This window comes from Ornithorhynchus anatinus, chromosome X2 (genome assembly GCF_004115215.2).
Source record: "Ornithorhynchus anatinus isolate Pmale09 chromosome X2, mOrnAna1.pri.v4, whole genome shotgun sequence".
Taxonomy (NCBI): domain Eukaryota; kingdom Metazoa; phylum Chordata; class Mammalia; order Monotremata; family Ornithorhynchidae; genus Ornithorhynchus; species Ornithorhynchus anatinus.
Window position 1 is genome coordinate 3,821,738 of NC_041750.1, and position 15,745 is coordinate 3,837,482.

The 15,745-nt window shown below is 55.9% G+C and overlaps 1 protein-coding gene across 2 annotated transcripts; it reads right to left on the minus strand.

Annotated features, from left to right (window-relative positions):
• Window positions 1-1,695: 1,695 nt before the first annotated feature.
• GPRIN1 (G protein regulated inducer of neurite outgrowth 1) lies at window positions 1,696-11,911 on the minus strand. 2 transcript variants are annotated; one of them, XM_039910510.1, is made up of 2 exons: window positions 11,736-11,911; window positions 1,696-6,321 (listed from the first exon to the last, which is right to left on the minus strand). In XM_039910510.1, exon 2 carries the CDS (start codon window positions 6,270-6,272, stop codon window positions 1,716-1,718), a length of 4,557 nt encoding a protein of 1,518 aa, XP_039766444.1. In that variant the 5' UTR covers window positions 6,273-6,321; window positions 11,736-11,911; the 3' UTR covers window positions 1,696-1,715. The 2 variants fall into 2 exon arrangements, with proteins under 2 accessions (XP_039766444.1, XP_039766445.1); XM_039910511.1 differs by having other exon boundaries at window positions 1,696-6,455.
• Between the last annotated feature and the right edge of the window lie 3,834 nt (window positions 11,912-15,745).

A 15,745-nucleotide genomic window follows, 5' to 3' on the forward strand; every position in this document is an offset into this window, starting at 1 on the left:
TCCAGCTATTTGCCGACAGCTCTTCAAACCTTATCTGTCCCTCCCAAACCCCATCCTCCCCCTCCCCACCAACTCATGAGAAAAAGTTGACACCTCTGGGGGCTTCCTTACCCTGACTCTGCCACCTCCTCCCATTTCTGCCTGGGCATAAAAGCCCCTCCATCCCTAGAATTAGCTCTCCAGGTGTTAAGATGACAAGGGGAGGTACAAGGATCCTCATTCTGCCTGCTGTTCCCGACTGGGTCCTATCCAGAGCTGGTGGGAGAGACCAGCTTTGGGAAGGATGCGTTGGAAAGTTGGAGAAGGAGCTAGCCTAACTAAAGGCCCTACATCAACCCTCTAGACTGAAAGCTCGTTGGGGGAAGGGGATATGTCTGTTGTTCTACTGTCCTCTCCCAAGCTCTTAGTACAAAGTTCTGCACACAGTAAGTGCTCAATAAATACGATTGAATGAATTCTCAGAAGCCACCCCACCAGAAAGGCTAAAGTGTTTCTAGGGCCAGGCCTGTTTTCAGTAGAAACACCTTTCAGCGCTCTCATTTTGTGTCTTTAAAGGTTCCCCTGGATTCCAATGAAGCAGTCCCCCTCATTCCCCCAACGCTTTAGAAAATAACTGTCACAGACCCCTTCGCTACCTGAAACGACACCATCGGCAGTTGGTGTGGTGGATGGAGCAGAGGCCTGGGAGTCAGAAGGACAGGGGTTCTAATCCCACCTCTCGTCTGCTGGGTGATCTCGTGTAAACCAATCCACTTCTCTGGGCCTCAGTTCCCTCATCTGTAAAGTGGAGACTGAGCCAGTGAGCCCCACGTGGGGCGGGGCTGTGTTCCATCCTATTTGCTCGCATCCATCCCGGCACTTAGTACAGTGCCTGGCCCAGAGTAAGCGCTTAACCGATACCATCGGTACTGTTACCTGGTTCCTGCCCCGGGCGGGCTGCTGAGGAGGCAGTGCTGCCGGCTTGACAGGGGGGTCCGACGTCGGTGGGGGCAGCAGGGGGTGGGCAGGCCGCTGGGGCGGGCTTGGCCTCGCTCTCCGGGGCCACTGGGGGTTTGGAGGGGGCGGGCGGCTCAGACAACACCCAGAGGGCTGGGAGAGGGGCGAGGGAGAATGGGAGAGGGGCGAGGGAAGATGGCAAGGGGTGGGGTTTCCATAGCAACGGGGGGAGGGAGGGATGGGAAGGGGGGCTCCCCATCCCCAGCTGGCACCTGAGGCTTCCCTGCAGGAGGCTGCCCCGGGGCGGTGCTTTCCACTCAGCCTCAGGCCCTGCTCCCTTTCCCCTCCCCTCCCCCCCCGAGGGGTCTGCGTGAGCCGGGTACCCGGGAAGGGGGCAGGGGAGGGAGGTGGGCACCCGCGCGGGGCATCACGGGAAGGAGCCAGAGTTGGGGAGAGTGGACAACCGCGCGGAGCATCACGGGAAGGGGCCGGAGGCGGCCCGGCGCTCGCAGGCCGCAGTGGCGCCCCCTCCCCGCTAGGTGGCATTGTGCTATGAGGAGAGCGGAGGGCCGGTCCACAGCGCCCCCTACCGCCCTCCGGCCCCTCACGAGGCGAGAGCTTAAGGGACCCCGTCGACGGTCGCACCGGGGGTGGGGGAGTGAGGCTCAAATCGAGGCGGGGGGAGGTGTTTGCCTGAGAGAAACCACAAGACATCTGTGTAGTTATAAAAAGGGGCCGGCGAGGGACGGGGTGGGGGCGGGACGGAGACGGGGGAGCGCTCACTCGGCCGCGGGCCCGGCCCGGGAGCAGCACCGTGGTCTGCGCATGCTCTGGAGCAGCGCCCGGAAGAGGCCGGGCGGCCGCTTGGCCTCGGCGGGGCGCGGGCCGCCCTGGACGGAGCATGCGCGGGCGCCCTGAGGGGTGAGCGCCCCCTGCCGGCCGTGCTCTTCGATCTGCTTCTCCAGGTGCTTCTGGATGGCCATGCCGAGCACCTCCACTTCCATCGAGGCCCCGTAGACCTCCCAAGTCATGCCCTTCTCGTCCCAGCTGACCTCCCTCACCGGCTCCGGCGGGGCCTCCTCGGGGGCCGGGGCGGGGACCCCCTTGACCCGCACCTCCGGATAGGAGGCCAGGGGGGACGGGGTCACGGGGGTCATGGGTCCGGTGGCCACCGAGCGGGTCTCCACGGGCACGGACACCTGCATCTCCACGTCCTTGGACGGCTTGGGCCCGGGCCCCCCGAAGGCCGGCCCGCCCCGGCCCAGCTGGAAGCTGAACGCCGGCCCGGCCCCCGAGCCGTCCTGGGGGGTCATGGGGCTCACGGCCACCGACACCGAGGGAGCCCTCGTGTCCACCTGGGTCCCCGCGTCCCGCTGCGGGGATGTCACCTCCAGGGAGGGCACCTTGGCGGAGCTCGACATCGTCCTGGCCGGGCCCGCGCGGGAGGCCCGGACGGCCTCCGACGCCGCCCTCTCCCGGGCTTCCCCGTCGGCCGGGCCGGGCCGGGGAGGGACCCCCGAGTCTCCCTCCCGGTCGAGGGGCGCCGCTCCCGCTCCTGGGCCCGGCCTTGCCGGTGGCCGGGAGGCCCGTCGAGTTACGGGAAGAGCCTCGGACCCTCCTGCTCTCTTAGCGGCGGAGAGGATTGGGGGCGGCCTACCGGCCTCCTCGAGGGCCTGGCCACCCCCGGGCTCGACGGCGGAGGGAGGCGCTTGGGCAGCACTGGGGGCGAGGCCCCAGCCGCTCCCCTGAAGGGCACTCCCGCGGCTCGGTTCCTCGGTGCCCAGGGGAGGTTCCTTCGGGGTTGATCCTGGAATCTCGGCACCCCCTCCCCCCGAAGGCACGGGGTCTGTCTTCCCCGCTGCCCCCGAGTCCCGCTTCCCGGGGGACGTGGCGTCAGCTTCCCCCGGCGAATCTGATTTCTTGACAGGTGCGGAATCCAACCTCTCAGAGGGCATGAAATTGGACTTTTCAGAAGCCGCAGAATCGGACTTACTAGAGGATGCAGAATCGGACTTCTCGGAGGAGGCGGAATCCGACTTCTTGGAGGATGTGGAATCGGGCTTTCCGGAGGGGGTGGAGTCCGATGTCTTGGAGGATGTGGAATCGGACTTTTCGGAGGAGGTGGAGTCCGATTTCTTGGAGGATGTGGAATCGGATTTTTCGGAGGAGGTGGAATCTGATTTCTCAGAAGCTTTGGAATCCAATTTCCCAGAAGATGCAGAATCTGACTGCTGAGAGGCTACAGAATCTCCCTTCTCAGGGCTCGCGGACTCCTGCTTCCCAGAGGCCACAGACTCTCCTTTCTCAGAGGCCACAAAATCTGCCTTTGCAGAGGCCATAGAATCCTGCTTCCTGGAGTCCACAAAATCTGCCTTCCCAGAAGCTGCAGAATCCTGCTTCACGGAGGCCACAGAATCTCCCTTCCCAGAAGCCACAGAATCCTGTTTCCCGGAGGCCCCAGAATCTGCCTTTCCAGAGGCCACAGAATCCTGCTTCCTGGTGCCCAAAGAATCTGCTTTTCCAGAGTCTGCAGAATCCTGCTTCCCAGAGGTTGCAGAATCTTCCTTCCCAGAGGTTACAGAATCTAACTTTCCAGATGCCATAGAATCCTGCTTCTCAGAGGTCTCAGAATCTGTTTTTGCAGAGGCCACAGAATCCTGCTTCCCGGCAGCCACAGAATCTGCCTTTTCAGAGACTACATAAACCTGCTTCCCGGAAGCCGCAGTGTCTCCCCTCCCAGAAGCCACAGATTCCTGCTTCCTAGGAGCTGCAGAATCTCCCTTCCCGGAGGCCACAGAGTCTCCTTTCCCAGAGGCCACTGAATCTCCCTTTCCAGAAGCCGCAGAATCCTGCTTCCAGAGAACTGCAGAATCTCCCTTCCCAAGGGCTGCAGAATCCTGTTTCCTGGAGGCCACAGCATCTCCCTTCCTGAAGGTCACAGAATCCTGCTTCCCGGGAGCTGTAGACTCTCCCTTCCCAGAGGCCGCAGAATCCTGCTTCCCGAGAGCTGTAGACTCTCCCCTCCCAGAGGCCGCAGAATCCTGCTTCCCGGGAGCAGTAGAATCTCCCCTCCCAGAGGCCGCAGAATCCTGCTTCCCGGGAGCAGTAGAATCTGCCCTCCCAGAGGCTGCAGAATCCTGCTTCCCGGGAGCAGTAGAATCTCCCCTCCCAGAGGCCGCAGAATCCTGCTTCCCGGGAGCAGTAGACTCTCCCCTCCCAGAGGCCGCAGAATCCTGCTTCCCGGGAGCAGTAGACTCTCCCCTCCCAGAGGCCGCAGAATCCTGCTTCCCGGGAGCAGTAGAATCTCCCTTCCCAGAGGCCGCAGAATCCTGCTTCCCGGGAGCAGTAGAATCTCCCCTCCCAGAGGCCGCAGAATCCTGCTTCCCGGGAGCAGTAGACTCTCCCCTCCCAGAGGCCGCAGAATCCTGCTTCCCGGGAGCAGTAGACTCTCCCCTCCCAGAGGCCGCAGAATCCTGCTTCCCGGGAGCAGTAGACTCTCCCCTCCCAGAGGCCGCAGAATCCTGCTTCCCGGGAGCAGTAGAATCTCCCTTCCCAGAGGCCGCAGAATCCTGCTTCCCGGGAGCAGTAGAATCTCCCTTCCCAGAGGCCGCAGAATCCTGCTTCCCGGGAGCAGTAGAATCTCCCTTCCCAGAGGCCGCAGAATCCTGCTTCCCGGGAGCAGTAGAATCTCCCTTCCCAGAGGCCGCAGAATCCTGCTTCCCGGGAGCTGTAGAATCTCCCTTCCCAGAGGCCGCAGAATCCTGCTTCCCGGGAGCTGTAGAATCTCCCTTCCCAGAGGCCGCAGAATCCTGCTTTCCGGGAGCTGTAGAATCTCCCTTCCCAGAGGCCGCAGAATCCTGCTTCCCGGGAGCTGTAGAATCTACCTTCCCAGAGGCTACAGAATCCCCCTTCCCACAGGCTGCAGAATCCTGCTTCCCAGGATCTGTAGATTCTCCCTTTCCAGAGGCCACAGAATCCTGCTTCCTGGGAGCCACAGAATCTCCCTTCCCAGAGGCTGCAGAATCCTGCTTCCAGGGAGATACAGAATCTTTCTTCTCAAAGTTTGCAGAATCTTCCTTCCCAAAGACTGGAGAAATTCCCTTTCCAGGAGCGGCAGAGTCTCCCTTCACAGAGGCCGTGGGGTGTCCCTTCCCAGAGTTCGCAGAATCTCCCTTCCCAGAGGCTGCAGAATCCTGTTTCCTGGGAGCTGCAGGATCGCTCTTCCTAGAGACCATAGAATCTGCCTTTCCAGAGACCTCAGAATCGTTTTTCCTGGAGGAGGTAGAATCCTGCTTTCTAGAGGCTGCAGAGTCTTGCTTCTCAGAGGTTGCAGAAACTACCTCTCCAGAGGCTGCAGGTTCTTGCTTCCCTGGGGCTGCAGAATCTCTCTTCCCAGAGGCCACAAAATCCTTCTTCCCAGAGGCCAAAGAATCCTGCTTCCCAGAGGCCAAAAAATCTTGCTTCCCAGAGGCTGCAGAATCCTGCTTCCAAGAGGCTGCAGAGACTTGGTTCTTGGAGGTCAAAGAATCTCCCTTCCCAGGGATCACAGAGTCCGGCTTCCCAGGGACCACAGACTCCGGCTTCCCAGGGGCCGCGGACTCCACCTGAGCTGAGGCCACAGATTCCAGTTCATCAGAGGCCACAGACTCCAGCTTATCAGAGGCCACAGATTCCAGCTTCCCAGGGGCCGCAGTCTGCAGCTTCCCGGAGGCCGCAGTCTCCAGCTTCGCAGAGGCTTCAGTCTCCAGCTTCCCAGAGGCCGCAGTCTCCAGCTTCCCAGAGGCTGCAGTCTCCTGCTTCTCGGGGGCCACAAAATCCTGCTTCCCAGAGCTCGGCACCTCCACCTCTCCAACAGCAGTAGCACTAGGCTTCGTTGGAGTTGCGGCCTCTGCTTCCACCAGGGAGGGGGTCTCCCGGGCCCCTGAAGACTTTACACATGGCTTCCCAGAAGCCCCCGTGGCGGCCTCCTCCACCCCGGCCGGTTGGCGGCCCCCTTCCTCTCCGGCGGCTGAGCCCGGGGCCCCCTGGGGACTCCCACTGAGGTCCGACTGGCTCCTGGGGTCCCCCGGCTCCCCCGGCATCTCCCCAGCGGCGGCCATCCCCGCCCCCCGGCCGGGGGCCTTCTCCCCGGGTTTCTCGCCCGACCCCCTGGTGGATCCTGTGCCCAGGACAGCCGGCTCCTCCCCACAGCAGTTCCTCATGGCCCGGTCGCGGGCCCCGCAGCTCTCGTCCGGCCGGCGGCGAGGGGCAGCCAATCCCGGCAAGCGAGCGGCCTCCTCGGGGACGGGGTCCGGTCTGCGCAGCTGCAGGCTCTCCGGCTCCTCAGCGCTGCCCATGACCACACTGGCCTCCACCCATTGTCCTGCCCCGGGATGCCCAGCGGCTCTAGAATACAGAGCGGGAGGGGGGCCCGTTAGCACTGGCCCACCCCCTCCGGCTCACCTGAACAGGCACCGGTCCCTCTCGCCTGCTTCCGCCGCCAGGGCTGGGGTGATCGGTGGTGTTCCCTGGAGCCTACCCTGGCCATGTAGACAGGGTCAATCAGTTGTGAGGTGCTGGCACAGGGGGAGAAGAGACATCCGGACCCCGCAGACTCCCCAAAGAGCTTACTATCTCAAGACTGTCTGCTTGCCCCAGGACTGGTCCACCCAGACCCCCGTTCTTGGGGACCGGCCCAGCCAAATTCTCCTCCCAAACCTCCTACATCCAAAATCACAGCTACTCCCTTCCCTTCCCAGACTCAGGGAGAATTATCTCACACAAACACACACAAACATATACGGGCCCATGCACCCTTTCTCACACTTGTCCTACCAACCACACACACAAACACACTGCCTCAGTTGCACATGGAAAAAACACTATCTCAGTCTCCCTCACACACACTTTCTCACATTCAAACTGCCAAATACACCTATGCTGCCTCATTTGCACATGGATATTTGATATTCACCCTGGCCCCTGAGCACTTCAATCCTTTTACTCTGCCATTTCCTAATCTGTAATTTATTTTGTTGACTGTAGCCCCTCTGGACTATAAACCCCTCGTGGATAAGTGTCCTGTCGATCAACTATTGTATTGTCCTTTCCCAAGCACTTAATCCAGTGTTCTGCACACCGTATGGGTTCAATAAACACCACTGACTGATTGATTTGAAAATGGTTTCTGATTTAATTCCCAGGAAGGACCTTTCCGCCTCTGTAATCAGTCAGTCAACGGCAGTTACTGAGCTCCACCAGAATGTGGAGAAGCAAAACGTACTTGCCTGCCCTCAGGGGTTTACAATAATAATGATGGTATTTGTTAAGTACTTACTATGTGCCAGACATTGTACTAAGCCCTGGTGTGGATACAAGGAAATCAAGTTGGACACAGTCCCTGTCCCCCATGGGGCTGACAGTCTCAATCCCCATTTTACAGATGAGATAACTGAGGCACAGAGAAGTGAAGTAACTTGGCCAAGATCACACAGCAGACAAGTGGCAGAGCTGGGACTAGAACCCATGACCTGACTCCCAGGCCCGTGCCACGGTGCTTCTCCTGATGGAGAGACAGACAGACCCAAGAAACAGGGTGGCCTGATGGAAAGAATACCAACCTTGGAGTCAGAGGACCTGGGTTCTAATCTCAGGCCCACCAGTTGCCTCCTGTGTGACCCTGGGCAAGTCACTTCACTACTCTGGGCCTCAGTTACCTTATCCATATAATGGGGATTAAGACTCTGAGCCCTATGTGGGACAGGGACTGTGTTCAACTCGATCATGTATCTACCCTAGTGCTTAATACAGTGATTGACACATAGTAAGTGCTTAACAAATAATCAGTAGCATTTATTGAGCACTTATTATATGCAGAGCTCTGCTCAAGTGGTTGGGAGAGTATAATAAAACAGAATTAGCAGACACGTTCCCTGCCCATAAAGACCTTACAGTTTAGAGGATGAGCTTACAGTTTCAGCACTTTAGTGATTAAAGGATTAGGGAAGCAGCATGGCCCAGTGGACAGAGCCCGAGCCTGGGAGTCAGAAGGACCTGGGTTCTACTCCCGGCTCTGCCGCTTGCCTGCTGGGTGACTTGGGCAGGTCGCTTCACTTCTCTGGGCCTCAGTGACCTCTGTAAAATGGGGGTGAAGACTGGAAGCTCTACGTGGGATCGGGACCGTGTCCAATCTGATTAGCTTGGACCTACCCCAGCGCTTTGAACAGTGCCTGGCACTTAGGAAGCGCTTAACAAACACCATAAAGAAAACCAAATGCCACTATTCTTATTAAGAAGAATAAAGAGACCCAAGTGTTTTCCCTGGCCCAGGCCCTGCCCTTCTCCTCCGCTAAAGGACCTGGCAACTGGTCAGGCTTGCACTGTTAATTGTTGCTGAAGGCTCCGTCTCTGCTAAGTCTGGGTCCTGAGACGCTTAAGACATCCCCAGGGGAAATGAGGCTGAAGTGCTTCTCAGCTCCCTTTAAAGGCTGCCCAGTGGAAAACGGGCCCTGGCCTCCTTAGCTCTCCCTTCCACCCGCCCCGTGCTGGAGAGTGGGAGATGGGCCCCTCCAGGCAAGTCTGGAGCTTGGTTAGGATGCATCAGATTGAACAATAATAATAATAATAATAATAATAATAATAATAATGAAGGTACTTGTCAAGCGTTTACGCGGCGCCAAGCATTGGACGTAGCACCGGGGGAGAGATATCAGGTCAGATACAGAGCCTGTCCCACTCGTGGCCCACAGCATAAGTCAAGGGGAACAGGTATTGAATCCCTATTTTACAGATGAGGAACCTGGGGCTCAGAGAAGTGAAGGTCTCCCGCAGGCAAGGGGCAGAAGTGGAATTAGAACCCAGGTCCCCTGACTCCCAGGCCAGGGTTCTTTGCACCAGGCTGTGCTGCTTATTTTTAAGGTGCTAAGGACACCCTCGCCTATAACCCACTTTTGGAACAAAACAATGTATCCACACACATCTCCGTAGCCCAAAGAGCCCAGGCTTGGGAGTCAGAGGCCTGAGTTCTAATCCCCCTTCTGCCCCTTGCCTGCCGTGTGACCTTGGGCAAGTCACTTAACACTACAGCTTCTTCATCTGTAAAATGAGGATTCAGTGCCTGCCCTCCCTCTTAGACTGTAAGCCCCATGTGGGACAGGGGTTGTATCCAATGTATGTACCCCAGGGTTTAGAAGAGTGTTTGACACATAGAAAATGTTTAACAAATACAAGAACGATAACAATAATCCCCTCTATACCGCAAACCACCTCTAATAGTAGTAATAAGAATAGTAATACTACTAATAATAACATTCCCCTCTAGACTATAAACTCGTTGTGGGCAGGGAACGGGTCCACTAACTCTGTTGCATTGTAATAATAATAATAATTCCGGTATTTGTTAAGTGCTTACTGTGTGCCAGGCACTGTAATAAGAATAATAATAATAATTACGGTATTTGTTAAGAGCTTACTTTGTGCCAGGCACTGTTCTAAGTGCTGGGGTAGATAAAAGGTAATCGGGTTGGGTACAGTCCCTGTCCCACATAGGGCTCACCGTCTTAATCCCCATTTTACAGATGAGGAAACCGAGGCCCAGAGAAGTGAAATGACTTGCCCAAGGTCACGCAGCAGAAAAGGGGCAGAGCCAACGTTAGAACCAACGACCTTCTGACTCCCAGGCCCGAGCTCCGTCCACTCCGCCACGTACTCTCCCCAGTGCTCCGCACATAGTAGCAGCGTGGCTCGGAGGAAAGAGCCCGGGCTGGGGAGTCAGAGATCACGGGTTCTAATTCCGCCTCCGCCGCTGATCAGCTGGGTGACGCTGGGCAAGTCACTTGACTTCTCTGTGCCTCAGTTACCTCGTCTGCAAAAGGGGGATTAAGACCGTGAGCCCCAAGTGGGGCAACCTGAGGACCTTCCCTACCCCAGCGTTTAGAACAGTGCTCTTAGGAAGCGCTTAACAAATGTCATCATCGTTGTCATTATTATTATTATGATAAGTGCTCAATAAATACCACCGATGGCTTGATTGATTAAATCATCTCCCCCTCCCTCCCAAAAGCAGCAGCCAATCAGGGCGCGGCTGGGAATTCCGAGGCCGGGCCCGGAGCGCCCCCGCGCGGCCCGGCCCGGAAGAGCAACCTCTCATTCATTCATTCATTCTCTCCTTCATTCATTCATTCAATCGCATTTATTGAGCGCTTACCGTGTGCAGAGCCCTGGACTAAGCGCTTGAGCTCTCCCAGCCCCCTCCTGGAAGGATTGGCCCAACCCCCTCGAGGGTACGCGGAGCCGCTCGGGTTCAGACCCAGCGGCTTCGAGGCAATGCAGAAGGAAAAAAAAAAAAGCCGTATTTCCTACAGCAATATTTGGGTTCCACGAAGGGTGTGGGAGTCTGCGTACTAGGGCACGTAGTAAGCGCTTGGCAAATGCCCCAAAAAAAGGGATGTTGAGTCACAGAGCTGACCTCTTCCTCGCCGGCACGAGGCTATAATAATTAGGGTATTTGCTAAGCGCCTGCTAAGTGCCAGGCACTGTACTAAGCGATGGAGCTCAGGGGTTTGGATGGGGGGGGGGTCCCTCGGAGACAACCCCCCTCCCCTATAAGCGCTTAGTACAGTGCTCTGCATGTAGTAAGCGCTCGATAGAATGAATGAATGAACCGTCCTTCCTTCCCCAAGCCTGCAAAACAGAGACGCGCGGCCAAGGACTGGACGTTTGCCCCCCGCTAGATCCGCGTGTCTACTGGACACGCGTGGAGTAAAACCGGGGCAGATTCCACCGGGGGCGAGGGATGCGGTGAACCGAGGGGTGTGAAGGGGCGGGGGGGGGGGGTCTTATTGGTGCAAACGAGAGGCCGAGGGGCCGAATCCAAGCAGGCGGGGTCGGAAACAAGCGCTGAAAAGCCGCGTTATAAGCGGTGGGAGCGGGGAGGGCGAGCTTGCATGCATTCAGTCATTCAATCCGCTCAATCGTCTCCAGAGAGCCCTTATTGGGTGCAGAGCACCGGACTAAGCGCTTAGTGCTAGGGCCGGTGCTCGGCAGGGAGCTGTCTCCTCGGAAACTAGCATCGCTCGGGGCCTGGAACCTGACGAATGGAATCCCCCCCCACCCCACACAATACACACACACACATCCACACACCCACACATCCAAATGTCAAAACAGACCCTTGCAAGCGACCCCGCGCGGGCGCGCATACGGGCGCGCGCTTGACACACATGTAAGAAACATACATGGCAACTCAAAGGCAAAGGGCCGTACACATACACACACACACAGGCACACACACATAGACACACACACACACATAGTTACACACACACTGCCATCCATTATAAATATACACACAAGCACAGTTCCACACTCCAGTTACACAAAGGACACTCCAGCCAGATCAGCACACCCAGTTCCTCTGGGCACACCAGACCCCGGGCACCACCCCCAACCCCCACCGACTGAACTGAGGGCCCCCCCCATCTAAATGGGATGCCTCCCCACCTCCCCGTCACCCCCCTCCCCGTTGATATTTCAACTTTTCAGATCAAACCAACCTCACCCGCTCCCTCTTCTAACCAGCCCCCACCCCCAAGTTTCGAGGACCCGCCTGGGTCCCGCAGATCCAAAGGGGAGATGCGCCCCCCCTGGGAGTGGGGGGGGGGCATTCCCTTACCTGGGCGACCCCCACCTCCCATCCACCAGCTTTCCCGGGAGAATGGGCGGGGTGTCTGGGGGGGGGAGATTATGTTGCGAGAGACATGGGGAGTGAGTGTGAGACAAGACAGAGAGACGGGCCTGGGGGTGGGATGGGGGGTGGTTACCTGTGTGTCCCTCAGGGGCTCCAGCGGATCTGGAGCAAGGCTTGCTTGCACCTCTGCGTTCTCCTCCTCCTCCTCCTCCTCTTTTTTTTTTTCCCTCCTCCTCCTCCTCCTCTCCTGCTGCCGGGGCTAGGGATAATGCAGCGCTCCCACCTCTCCACTGCTCCTGCTCCTGCCGCCGCCGCTCAATAAGAGCATGCGTGTGAAGAGGGGCAGGGGGAGAGGGGGAGAGGGGGAGAACCTTCTCCAGGAGCGCCCTCCTCCTCCCCCGCCGCCCTCTGATTATCTATTTTTTTTTAGTGGTATCTGTTAAGCGCTTACTAGGTCCCGGGCACTGTACTGAGCGCCGGGAGAGAGACAAAGGAATCAGGTTGGACAGGCCCTGTCCCACATAGGGCCCACCATCTTCACCCCCATTTTATTCATTCATTCAAACGTATTTATTGAGCGCCTACTGTGTGCAGAGCACTGTACTAAGCGCTGGGAAAGTACAGTTCGGCAACAGAGAGAGACACTGCCTACCCAACAACGGGCTCGTAGTCAAGAACGGGGGGAAGACAGACGACAAAATAAAACAAGTAGACAGATGAGGGAACCGAGGCACAGAGAATCAGTCAGTGGTATTTACTGAGCGTTTACCGTGTGCAGAGCACTTGTACTAAGAGCTTGGGAGAAGACAATACAACAGAATTAGCAGACACGTTCCTGACCCCAGATGGGCTAACTGCCCAATAATAATAATAATTTTGGTATTTGTCAAGCGCTTACTATGTGCCAGGCACTGTTCCAAGTACTGGGGTTGATACAAGGTAATCAGGTAGGACACAGTCCCTGTCCCATATGGGGCTCACGGTCTCAATCCCCATTTTACAGATGAGGGAACTGAGGCACAGAGAAGTGTAGTGACTTGCCCAAGTCTAGAGATGTGTCCCCTTCTCGACCATGAGCCTCTTGTTGGGTAGGGATTGTCTCTATCTGTTGCTGAATTGTACTTTCCAAGCGCTTAGTACAGTGCTCTGCACACAGTAAGCGCTCAATAAATACGATTGAATGAATGAATGAATTAATTAATTAATTAAGTGATTTGGCCAAGGTCACAGAGCAGATAAATGGAGGAAGTGGATTTAGAGCTCAGGTCCTTCCGACTCCCAAGCCCGTGCTCTATCCACCAGCCTGCGCATGCTGCTTTTCCGATCTTGGACGATGGATGCTGGGACCTGAGTGGATTTTCATTCCCTGCTTAAAAGCGGGCCAGAGAGCAGTTAATAATAATAATAACAATGACATTTGTTAAGCGTTTAGTATGTGACAAGCACTGTTCTCAGCTCCGGGGTAGATACAAGGTAATCAGGTTGTCCCACGTGGGGCTCACAGTCTTAAACCCCATTTTACAGATGAGGAAGCTGAGGCACAGAGAAGTGAAGTGGCTTGCCCAAGGTCACACAGCAGACAAGTGGCAGAGCCGGGATTAGAACCTACGTCCTCTGGCTCCCAAGCCCGGGCTCTTTTCATTAAGCCACGCTGTTTCCCTCCACCCCAGCTCACACTCTCTAAGGTGGGGTCTTCCTCTAGACTGAGAGCTTGTTGTGGGCAGGGATTGTCACTTTTTATTGTTGTATTGTTCTTTCTCAAACGCTTAGTACAGTGCTTTGCACACAGTAAGCCCTCAATAAATATGATTGAGTGAATGAATGACCTCAGTAGGGTTTCTGGATTTGAGGTGCTCAGACAGGACATATGAACTGGTAAAGTCCCTCAGTCAGTCAATCGTACTTATTGAGCCTTTATTGTGTGCAGAGCACTGTACTAAGCGCTTGGGAGAGGACAATCTAACGATATAACGGACACATTCCCTATCCCACATGGAGCTTACAGTCTAGAGGGGGAGACAGATATTATTAGAAATAAATAAATGACGGATATGGACATAAGAGGTGTGGGACAGGGAGGGGAGATGAATAAAGGAAGCAGGTCAGGGTGAGGTAGAAGGGAGTGGGAGAAGAGGAAAGGAGGGCTCAGTCAGAGACGAGTCACCCCGTCCCCCCTCCCAGGAAGAAGGGGCTCCTTCTCTTCCCCAGCTGGGCTCTGAAGACCCAATTTACGCCCCAGTGGGGGCTCTGTCTCTCTCTCAGTGGTATTTGTTAAGCGCTTACTATGTGCCAGGCACTGTACTAAGCCCTGGGGTAGATACAACATCACCAGGTTGGACGCAGTCTTTGTCCCACATGGGGCTCACAGTCGTCATCCCCATTTTACAGATCATGTAACTGAGGCACAGAGAATTTAAGTGACCTGTCCAGGGTCGCACAGCAGACAAGTGGTGGAGCTAGGATTAGAACCCAGGTCCTTCTGACTCCCAGGCCCATGCTCTAACCATTAGGCAGTGCTGCTTCTCCCCAGTCGCTCAACCACCCTGCCTTCTGTCTCCTCCCCTAAGCCCGGGCACTAGGCTATAAATTCCTTAAGGGCAAGGACCCAGTGCCTAGTACAGTGCTCTGCACATAGTAGATTGAAAGCTCCTTGAGGGTAGGGATCGTATCTTACTAAATCTTTTGTCCTCTCCCAAATATTTTGTCCTGTGTTCTCTACAGTCCTCCCTCTGACCTGGAACTCTCTCCCCCTTCACATTCATTCATTCCATCGAATTTATTGAGCGCTTACTGTGTGCAAAGCACGTACTAAGTGCTTGGGAGAGTGCAGTATAACAACAGCCCACCACGAGTTTACAGTCTACAGTCCACCACTCTCCCCACCTTCAAAACCACCCTAAAGTCACAACTCCTCCAAGACGCCTTCCCAGATTAAGCCTTCGTTTCCCCATCCGTTCTTCCCTCTTTGACGATTCTGCACTTGATTGTGGACCCCTTTATAAAACTGATGGTATTTGTTAAGCGCTTACTATGTGACAAGCACTGTTCTGAGCGCTGAGGTAACTACAAGGTAAACAGGTTGTCCAACATGGGGCTCACGGTCTTTAATCCCCATTTTTACAGATGAGGTAACTGAGGCAGAGAGAAGTGAAGTGACTCGTCCAAAGTCATACAGCTGACAAGTGGTGGAGTCAGAATTAGAACTCACGACCTCTGACTCCCAAGCCCTTGATCTTTTCATTAAGCCACGCTGCCACTTTCATTCATTCAATAGTATTTATTGAATGCTTACTATGTGCAGATCACTTGACCCTCGTAACCACTTTGATGCTCACTCCAGCTCCCCCAGCATTTATGCCCATCCTTATTCCTGGCAATTTTCCCCTATCCCTAATCTATTTTTCTATCAGTCTTCCCCTGTAGACTGTAAACTCTTCGTGGGAAGGGATCAGGCTTACCAAACTCTGTTGTATCGTCCTTTTGCAAGTGCTTAGCGCAACGCCCTGCACACCCTCAGCGCTCAATAAATACCGCTGGTCGCTGAACAAATATTGGAAATTGGCAGAAAATTGTCATGAAAACTTCTACCTCCCCACTTCCCCAGCAAAGTCCCTCTCCCCCGGACACTGACCATCTTCCCATCTCCCTCTCCCTCCAGTAATAATAATAATTTGGTGTTTGTTAAGTGCTTACTGTGTGCCAAGCACTGTACTAAGCGCTGGGGTAGATACAAGGTAATCAGGTTGTCCCATGTGGGGCTCACGGTCTGAATCCCTATTTTACAGATGAGGTCACCGAGGGCCAGAGAAGTGAAGTGGCTTGTCCAAGGTCACGCCGGCAGACAAGTGGCCGAGCCGGGATTGGAACCCAAGTCCTCTGACTCCCAAGCCCGGGTTGTTTCCACCAAACCACGCTGCTTTCGGGAAGGGGAAATAATAATGTTGGTATTCGTTAAGCGCTTACTATGTGCAGGGCACGGTTCTAAGCGCGGGGGTAGATACAGGGTCATCAGATTGTCCCACGTGAGGCTCACAGTCTTAATCCCCCTTTTACAGACGAGGTAACTGAGGCACAGAGAAGTCCCCCTTGGGCGCAAGCAGCTCACCCACCCGACCCCAGCCCCCTGCCCCTTCCCCTTCTACC

Coding starts and splice junctions, on each gene's coding strand:
- GPRIN1 (XM_039910510.1), bottom strand. CDS start 6,272: ATGGGCAGCGCTGAGGAGCCGGAGAGCCTGCAGCTGCGCAGACCGGAC.